The following is a 10,004-nucleotide window of genomic DNA, read 5'->3' on the forward strand; positions in this document are numbered from 1 at the left end:
ACGATAAAACAAAAACCAGGATCCATCCCACAGATGATATAAAATCTCAAATTCAGTAAGGAAGAAAATAACAATTTGGGGACAAAACCAGGCCAAATACATCATCACAAGGCAACGACATAGGGAGTGTTTGTGGGAGAAGTTAAAAGAAGTTTGAGGGAAGATGAGTTAATCTCTGCGCAGTACTTTGAAGATCAGAAGTGTGAAGCATTAAGCTTGTCAAGGGGTGGCAGAGGAGGGGTGGGCACTGGGCACGTGGGAGCCTCTTGGGCACAGGCAGCCTCCGTCCACAGTCACAAAGCTGAGTATAAGGAGAGAAGGCAGAGGGAGCTGCTGGGCGTGAGGGTGTGGAAGGCAAGTGTGAGGGTCGAGAAATGAGTGTAGTCTCAAGAGAAAACAAAAATGCGTAAGTTGAGAACAAGGAGTGCTCGCCACCATGCTCCTGCTTCATTCGCTGTCCTCTTTAAAGTCGGGGCAGAGTGTAACAAACAGTGACACGTGTTTCTGGGTTTCTTTAGTGCAAATCGAGGACGCCCGCACAGTGAACGTACCCAGAGGACTCAGGCCCCAACACTACCAGCATCAACCCCGGTCTTTGTGCCTGTGCCTCCACCTCCCCTGTATCCTCCACCACCCCACGCACTTCCTCTTCCGCCGGGGGTACCACCACCACAGTTTCCTCCTCAGTTTCCACCTGGTCAGCCTCCGTCTGCTGGGTACACTGTCCCCCCTCCCGGATACCCCCCAGCTCCTGCAAACATGTCATCAGCTTGGGTACCGGCAGCAGTACCAGCGGCTCACTCAAACACCATCCCAACGACACAAGCACCTCCCTTATCTAGGGAGGAGTTTTACAGAGAGCAGCGGAGACTTAAAGAGGAGTAAGTATTTGGCTCGATGAAGTTGCATTGTTTTTCATTTTTGTATTTCGGTAGCGTATCGGACTGCAGTTACACTAAAGTGCATCTGACATAAGCAAAAATGATGTAGTTTTTTTTTTCAATATACTTTTTCGTTGCAGATGGTAAACATGCAAAACTAAAACAAGAAAATGTAATTCTAAAACTTTCCCTAAAACTTGTAGGAATTCTAAACTGTTTTTGCTTAAATAGGATGTTCACCTTTTGCATTTGCATGCAGTATACATTTTCTCATATTGGCCATGTTTTGTTTCTTGATGTCTTTTTGTAATAAAGGTCAAACTATAATTGTAATAAAGGTCAAACTTATTTTAACAGGGAAAAGAAAAAGTCCAAACTTGATGAGTTTACAAATGATTTTGCTAAGGAATTGATGGAATATAAAAAGATTCAAAAGGAGCGTAGGCGTTCGTTTTCCAGGTAACTGCTTTACATGTCCGTAATGGAGAAGCAGATTGTCTAGAAGAATCAGGAGGAGTTCCACTCCACCTCTCTATTGTTAGAGGGATTGGATGATTCAAGGGATTAGTGTGAGAGCAGTTCCATATGTAGGTTACTAGCTCAAATGTGGCAGAGATTACAGTTGACTGATAGTGATAATTTGGCAGCAGTTGCTAAGGAGCAGGTGTCTCTTACTAAAGCTTCTCTGCAGTGACATCCTTCACCTCCTGACAGCCGTGAGGAGGGTAGAACCTGAATAGGTGTAGTTGCTGGATTTGCTGCGTCTCCCTATTCTGAGTGTAACCATTACCTCAGAGCACTTCAGAGGAGATGTGGGAGAGAAATTGTCTTCATTTCCTCTTTTGTTTATCTCATGTGGATACACGGAGAGATTTTTAACCTGGACTGCAAACTGGTGGCTTTTGCTAGTATTTTGTTGACATTGTTAAATTTTTCTTAGGAATTAAAAGATCAGACTTGTTTTTAAGGAAATCTTAAATTGGTGAAGGACTTTGAGAAGGAGGCATGATGCTAATGAACGTATGCAGAGTAATGTGAAATGGTTCTTTAAAAAAATGATAAAAGAAAAACTTGTGAAGAAAAAATTCAGGGTAGCTGATGTTTTCTGTCCCCACAAATCACTTGGGCAGGAGTCTGAATAGCTCGCTATTAGTGATGCTCTCAGTGTATTTCCTAGAGTAATGGCATTGAGTCATATTGCTAGAGGCTGAGTTAAGAAGCTTTTAGATATGATTTTTCTTGAAATGTGGTCACTAGCCTTGGTTAGAGCTAGAGGTATGTGCAAAATTTAGCTAGGGCATCGGGCTAGAAGTGTCGATTAAATAATCCTGTATGTAAGGTTGCAGTACAAGTATTTTGCATCCTATACAAATTGCCAAATAAGTAGTGAAGTTAAATAGACTAAGCTGGCTTTCTGAAAGTGAGCTTTACTGTCTTCAGGCTAAATCGTGTTTTCTTGATGTTTGATACTGCGCTGTAGCCATTAAGACTTGCTCTTTTTGCATCGTACTGCAACAAAAATGATTTGCGCTGCATGTAGTTGCTGAGTAGTGAAAAATGTGTGTGTTCACGTACCAGTAGAGGCCAGTGTACACCACCTTAAATCAATCAGAAGCTGTGGTAGCTCATGTGGTGGAAGTGAGTGGAAATAGACTTACCCTTCCTGTATGTTTTACACTAACAAAGCAGCAGCTGTTCTGTCTTGTAAGCAAAAACTTTTACATGTTATCAAGTTCTTCAATTTGCAGTAGCATTATGTCAGCAGCTGAAAGAAGCTTTGACATAAGCATATGGAGAGGAAAAAAAACCCAAACCAAATTTGGGAGGAAAAAAATTGGGGAGAGTGACTGTTTTGAATTAACTTCATTTATTTTTTTTGTGTTGTTTTTTTTTTTTTTTTAAGGTCCAAGTCTCCCTATAGTGCTTCATCTTACTCTAGAAGTTCGTATACCTACTCCAAGTCAAGATCAGGTTCTTCCCGCTCTCGCTCCTATTCTCGATCATTTAGTCGTTCCCATTCTCGTTCCTACTCACGATCGCCGCCATATCCCAGAAGAGGCAAAGGGAAGAGTCGTAACTATCGTTCTAGGTCAAGGTCACACGGTTATCACCGGTCGAGGTCAAGGTCACCCCCATACAGAAGATACCATTCACGGTCAAGGTCTCCAGTATTCAGAGGCCAGTCTCCCACTAAACGGACTATACCTCAAGGGGAAGGAGAAAGGGAGTATTTTAACAGATACAGAGAAGTTCCACCCTATGATATGAAAGCTTACTATGGCCGATCTGTTGACTTTAGAGATCCCTTTGAGAAGGAAAGATACAGAGAATGGGAGAGAAACTATAGGGAATGGTATGAGAAGTTTTACAAGGGTTATGCTGTTGGCACTCAACCTCGACCTCCAGTAAGCAGAGAGAACTTTTCTCCGGATAGGTTTGGCCCACCTGGGACCAGACGAGAGAATTCACCATACGCTCGGGGACGTAGGGAGGATTATCCTGCTGGGCAGAGCCACAGAAACCGTAACATAGCTGGCAATTACCCCGAAAAGCCTTCTGGAAGAGAGAGCCATGGCATCAAAGATCCTACAAAATCAAAAGAGAAGGAGGTGGAAAATCCCCTGGGAGATGGCAAAGGAAATAAACATAAAAAACACCGGAAGAGAAGGAAAGGGGATGAGAATGAAGGATTTCCCAATGCCGAGTTGCTAGAAGGTGTGAGAAAACCAAGAGAGCCGGTTACAGCGGAAGACGTTAAAACAGACTCTCTGTTCATGGTCCCCAGCAGAGATGATGCCACCCCTGTGAGAGATGAGCCTATGGAAGCAGATTCTATTGCTTTCAAACCTGTGTCTGAAAAGGAGAAAAAGGAGAAGGATAAGCCAAAAGCAAAAATTGACAAGACCAAGCGGAAAGTAGAAGTGGCTGTTCCTCCTAAGAAAGACAATATCATAAAACCAGCTAAAGCTTCCCAAGAGAAGGTGGACACCGACCGTGAAAAATCTCCTCGAACGGAACCTCCTGTGAAAAAAGTGAAGGAGGAGTTGCCAAAGACAGACAGTGTTAAAACGTCTTCCTCTCAAAAGGATGAGAAGGCTCTTGGTACTCCACGGAAAGTTCACCCAAAAGTGACAAAAGATCACCCAGAAACCAGACCAGCCAAGGAGGAAAAGGCCAAGAAAGACCATCCGAAAGAAACCAAGTCGGAGAAGCCCTCCAACAAAGAGGACAAGTCAAAAAAACCTGCTGAAAAAAGCAAACCTTCTGACGCAAAACCTGAAAAGAGAAAAAGAAAAGCAGATGAAAAGGTTGATAAAGAACATGAAGCCACTTCAGTAAAGGCCTCTAAACCAGAAACTGCTGAATCAAAAACATCACCGAAGGGGAAGGCTGAGCCTGATGGCGAAAAAGGAGAGCGAACTCCGGAAAAGGATAAATCTGCTTTTCTTAACAACCCTGCAAAAAAAATTAAACTTAACCGAGAAACTGGCAAAAAGATTGTGAGTGGAGAAAATGTGCCACCTGCAAAAGAACCTGTTGAGAAACCTGAGCCGAGCAGCAGCAAAGTTAAACAAGAAAAAGCAAAGGGAAAAGTGAGAAGAAAAGTAACAGCAGCTGATGGATCTAGTTCAACTCTTGTAGATTACACCAGGTACCTCATTGTTTCTTTTCCTGTTCTTTCTTTCCTCCCCTCAGTGAAAAATTCTTCATGGTGACTAATGAACAGTGAAATCTGTGCTAAATGAGTGAATAATCTGTGATCTTTTCTGTTAAACTGTACTTGGGTCAAAATCAAATTTTGTTAGAGAAAACAAGCAGTCTGTACTGCACAGAAAGCTGTTAAGGTTAATTCATTGGTGACGTGTTGTTTGACCCTTACTTCTGGGACCTTTTTCCCCTCTTCTTACTCATTACGTGTTGACTCTCTGAGGTGTCCCCTCTGTCTTCCTTCAAATCCAGCTCCCTGCCAAAGGCACGGGTAACAGTCCTGTCTACAGAAGGTACTTTTGTCAGTGTGACATGAAATTATCCCTTGCAGAAACAGCAGCTTGGCTGCCAGCATCCTGTACTGACTAGCTCTGAGCTCAGTGCTGTGTTGACACAGCTACGCTGCTTCCAGCTCAGTGCCAGCTTTTTTTGGCACTTACTTTGGAGGTCTGTCTTCTGTATTGTGTGACGGGGGGGGGGGGGGGGGAAAGTGGGCTAGTGTGGAGCTGTTATTATTTACATTTCAGTGTGTAAAGAAGCAGGACTAAGCAAACTCAAAACATTTAAGATGCCTCTGGAGACTTAAGATAGTGTCCTGATATTCTGAAGTTATTTAAAACGTACCTGTTTCTAGAGAAAAACCCTGGTTCATGAGGGTAAAACTTTGCTTGTATATACATCTTTGCTTGCTTACATGTTGAAACAGGGCTGTATATCTAATTTATCTGCCACTGTTAGAAATAGGACATGAAGGAATTACCAGATCAGACAGTCCCCAATCTGATAATCTTGTGTCTTTGTTCATTAAATATATAGTAGCAAGATACTAAATTAATTGATTGCTCATAATCTTAGCTAGTGGACTCATCCTTTCTCTTGTCTGTTCCCTTAATTGAACATCTTTTGAAAAAATGCCAAAGATTTAGAATTGAAACAAAAGCCATTTTATAAAATGTTACAAAAGATGGCGGCGCGTGTATCTCACCCGTTACTAATGTACGCTTTTTTTCCTCTTAGCACTAGTTCTACTGGAGGAAGCCCCGTTAGAAAGACTGAAGAAAAGCCAGATACAAAACGAACTGTCATTAAGACCATGGAGGAATATAATAATGATATAACAGCCCCTGCTGAAGATGTCATTATTATGATCCAGGTCCCTCAGTCAAAGTGGGATAAAGATGACTTTGAGTCTGAAGAGGAAGACATTAAATCTACCCAGGTGCCTGCAAATGTAGGAAAACCTGCTAGTGTTATAAAAAATGTGAGCGCTAAGCCACCAAACCCTGTAAAACACAATGAAAAAGAGACAGAGCCTTTGGAGAAAACACAGAAAGCTACAAAAGAGGTGAGTTATGAAAGCTCCCAGCATGATGCAAAAAGTTCAAAAAGTTCCGTGTCGAATGAAAAAGGAAAAACCAAAGACCGGGATCATTCTTTGTCAGACAAGGACTCTTCTGAGAAGAGAAAGAGCAGTGTTCAGCCAGAAAAAGACCACTCGGAACGTGCAACTGAGCAAGGAAATGGAAAAAATATTTCTCAATCTTCCAAAGACAGCAGATCTTCAGAGAAACACGATACTGGCCGTGGATCCACTGCTAAAGACTTTACTCCTAACCGAGACAAAAAGTCTGACCATGATGGCAACAGAGATCATTCTAGTTCCAAGCGTAGAGATGAAAAGAGTGAATTAGCAAGGAGGAAAGACTCCCCTTCTCGAAACAGAGAGTCTGCATCAGTACAGAAAAGTAAGCCGAGAGACGAACGAGCGGAGCCGTCCAAAAAGGGCGCGGGAGATGCCAAAAGGAGCAGCTACAGTCCTCCGCGTGAGCGGAAGCAGTCAGATCACAAAGCTGCTCACGATTCCAAGCGCACGTTGGAGGAACACAAGCCTCCAGATAAAAATTCAGGAAAAGAGAAAGAGAAGCACGTGCCAGAAGTAAAGAGCAATAAAGAGAAAGAGCCAGGCGGTAATAAACCACCTTTGAAACAAGAGTCACCAGATGTGAAAAATGAGAAGGAGAACGTGACTGGACAAAACGATAAAAGTGTCGTCAAGCCCAAGCCTCAGGTAAGCAGCTCCTCGCGGCTCTCCTCTGATCTAACTCGAGAGACTGATGAGGCTGCGTTTGTACCAGACTACAATGAGAGTGACAGCGAGAGTAATGTATCTGCAAAAGAGGAGGAAGCTGCAGGAAAGAATCCTAAAGAGCCGAAAGAAAAGGCTGTTGATAAGGTGAAAGAGGATACGGCAGCACCTGCCACAGCTGAGCAGCCCGAGGCCAGCCGAAGTCAGAGTCAGAGCAGCCCCAGCGTCAGCCGCAGCCGCAGCCAGAGCCCCTCGGAGAGTCAGACTCGAAGCCACAGCAGCAGTGCCAGCTCAGGAGAGAGTCAAGACAGCAAGAAAAAGAAAAAGAAAAAAGAGAAGAAGAAGCACAAGAAGCATAAGAAACACAAGAAGCATAAGAAACACATTGGAAACGAAACGGAATTGGAAAAGAGCCAAAAACACAAACACAAGAAGAAAAAATCGAAGAAGAGCAAAGATAAAGAGAAAGATGACCAAAAAGTGAAATCTGTCACTACATAGAACGACAGATAATAAAAAATGACTTAATTCCTAAGTCATCTGTATTAAATTTTGTTAAAATGTAAACGAATTCAAGCGTTGTAAATAATGACATGAAAGACCCTGTGCTGCACTTAAAATATTGCTGCTTGATTATTTGATTTTTACATCAGAGCTTTATAAAAGTGAACATTTTGTACAGAATTGTGAGTTGTGACCATGTAACATGAAAGGTTTTGCTGGGGCATCTTATTTTTAACCACCGTTAATTAGTTTGGGTGGAGTTTACTGTACTGTGAAAATTTTCACATTTGAATTTTTTTTTAATTGCCTGGCAGAAGAAGCTGGTATCAGTTATAAAATATCAGCAGAATGATTTGCAGAATACATTACAGCCCTGTTATGTCACTTTTTGATTACAATAAAAAGTTTTCAGTAAACTATCCCATGTGATGAGATTTCCACTGATAGCTGAACATCAGCAGAGAAGAGTCCAGTGACAGGAAAAAGCTGCCCATAAACGCTTGCTGGTGGCTGATAGACAAAAAGTAACATCAGTGCGTTGAATTTGGAAAAGACTGGTAGGACTTGAGATCCTTTGAACTTGGTGCAGTGTGGGGAGGTACTGCCAAGAGGCCCTTTTTTCATGTGCCAAGTAGGCTTGTTTTTATATTGTCAAAGGTAGTAGATGGCCCCAAAAATACAGCCACTGTTAACAGCTGGTGCTGGCTGTTTTAAAACAAGGTTACGTTGCAGGCTGTCGCATCGCAGCGTTGTTCCAGTGTGTTTAGAAAGCTGCTGTCACTTGCCGGCAAACATTTACACGTACACTTTAAGATGCCCTGTAATCTGTATTTTCTCTCAACAGTGCCGATCACCAAGATGTTTGTGTTTTTTAGATAGAAGCTGATACAGAACTAACCCTTCCATGAAACGTGGGGCTCAGCAGATGAGTCTGGCAGAAGAAGAAAGCCCACTAGAAAGGCGGCCTTCTGCTTGGAACAGTGACAGGAAAGCTAGAAAAATGTAAATTTAATTAGCTTGCTAATTTTAAGACATGTAATTTAAAAAAAAAAAAAAAAAAAAAGTGGCCGTGGTGGATGTTGCTCGACTGTCAGGGTGGTAAGAAATACTCCTCGTTGTGTGTTAAGGGCCTGACCAGTGAATGCAGCGGTGCAGGCCCGCGGTGCCTGGCCAAGGGCTTTGCCCCCAAGAGTTCTGTTTGCAAGTGCTATCAATTAAAGCAGCATTTCAGGGCTTCCTGCTTGCGGAGACTATTTTGTTCAAAAAGTGTCCCTGTTTATAGGTGCTGTTACGGGGGTATTGAGCAGTACGGAAATAGTGAAATAATAATTGATCTTGCTTTTCAGCGGGGGTGACGATCGTATCTTAACTAGTGGGTTAGACTGAGCACCCTGCACTGCCGATGGTTGAGAGGAGAACAAACCGGAGTTAGCACTGGCTTTCACTTCCAGGAGTTTGTGCCTTGTCACGTCAAAGCGTTCTTGGTGGATGGTGGTGTTTTCTGCACAAAGTGAAGCAGGCTTTCCAGTTAAGCCACTCACATTTTTACTTCCTAGAATCAAAGGGCACGTGTCGGGAGTGGTGGTTAAACGTGCTCACCCGGCGTTTCTGCTGTGTGGTCGGGGGGAGCTGGTCGCGCCGGACCCCGGGGCTCTCCCTTCGCCCGGGCTGTGCCTGTTGTGATGAGGCCGTGCAAAACCAGAGATTTATTTTGCACCGTTCTCTGTGAGCTTCGGCCTAATGAAATACAGAAAACGTAGCACTTGGCGAAACGGGATTCTCGCTTCAGTTGGAATGTGTAAGTATGCTTTATTATCAGGGGTCAGAATATTTATAGACATGCGTGAAAGTGCAAATTTGGAAGTTTCTTTATGGAATAGCTCTATAAAAACAGGCAAAATGTATATTTTTATATAACCTTGTGCTGAAAAATCTGTAGTTGATGCCTGTCTTAATGCTCAGTTAAACCCCCCTGTCTCGAGCACTATAGCAGCGTTACTGGTGATTTTTCAGTCTCCTGTGAGCGTAGTTTACTCTGCATGTGGACTTTATGATTATTTTTTTCCAAGTTTTCTGAGCTGAAGACACCCGCGCAGGCCTGAATTAGGTGTGATTTTTACTTAGTCACGTTTAGAAGTTGTGTGAATTTCTGCAGCTTTGCAGGGCAAAGCACGTCCCAAGTGTTGTTGGGACATAAGAAACAGATGTTGTCTCGGTGACTAAGTTTTGTATGTTACTTGTGGAACAAGCCTGGGTGTCCGCTGAAGGTGAGCGTGGTCGGTGCTGCGGAAGTGGCCCCCGGTGCCCGTGTCCCTGCGGGAACCAGTGTCCCTCCTCGCCCGCCCATGGCTGAGGGTGCCTGGCCGGTTGGAGCGTGTGAGAGGCGGCAGCTCTTAAGCTGGAAAAGCTTTGGGCAGGAAAGGCGGCGGTTTGAAAATCTGAGGGGAAATGACCGAACAGAAAACTGCCCCAGAGTGGGCAACAGGCGTGTAGGTTGTCATCTGCACCTCGGAAATAAAGGAGTGTGTGAGAAAGAGGAGGGCATGAGGTGCAGGGTAATGTCATGCAGGGGTAGAGGCAACATTAACAAACCCAGGACACAAGATGAATTTTAGTTAGAACCACTGGAAATTGTTTTGTGTTTGAAAAGTAAAGGCCAGGAAGGAAAAGCTTATATCCATTGTTGATATGAGAGGAAGTAGGGGTTGAAACAGCAGCGGCAGAGATGCTTTTGCTTAGTCTTCACCAGACAAGGTTGATAGTAACCAGCTTCAGGGAAATTTAGTAAAATACCACGATCATGGGCTGAAGAAAAGAGCATGTTA

At 43.4% G+C, this 10,004-nt stretch overlaps 1 protein-coding gene across 10 annotated transcripts in view; it reads left to right on the forward strand.

Moving 5' to 3' along the window:
• The window catches only part of RBBP6 (RB binding protein 6, ubiquitin ligase), a 31,101-nt gene extending 23,503 nt beyond the window's left edge, over positions 1–7,598 (forward strand). For 8 of the 10 annotated variants that reach the window (XM_074841279.1, XM_074841281.1, XM_074841280.1 and 5 more), the window contains 4 exons: positions 519–881; positions 1,239–1,340; positions 2,785–4,533; positions 5,607–7,598. In XM_074841279.1, the coding sequence (XP_074697380.1) occupies positions 519–881; positions 1,239–1,340; positions 2,785–4,533; positions 5,607–7,176 (3,784 nt within the window). In that variant the 3' untranslated portion in view covers positions 7,177–7,598. The remainder of the gene's footprint in view (positions 1–518; positions 882–1,238; positions 1,341–2,784; positions 4,534–5,606) is intronic. The other 2 variants (XM_074841283.1, XM_074841288.1) reach the window with 1 other exon arrangement.
• The last annotated feature ends 2,406 nt before the right edge of the window (positions 7,599–10,004 follow it).

The sequence above is a fragment of the Strix aluco genome, chromosome 15 (assembly GCF_031877795.1).
Source record: "Strix aluco isolate bStrAlu1 chromosome 15, bStrAlu1.hap1, whole genome shotgun sequence".
Classification (NCBI taxonomy): domain Eukaryota; kingdom Metazoa; phylum Chordata; class Aves; order Strigiformes; family Strigidae; genus Strix; species Strix aluco.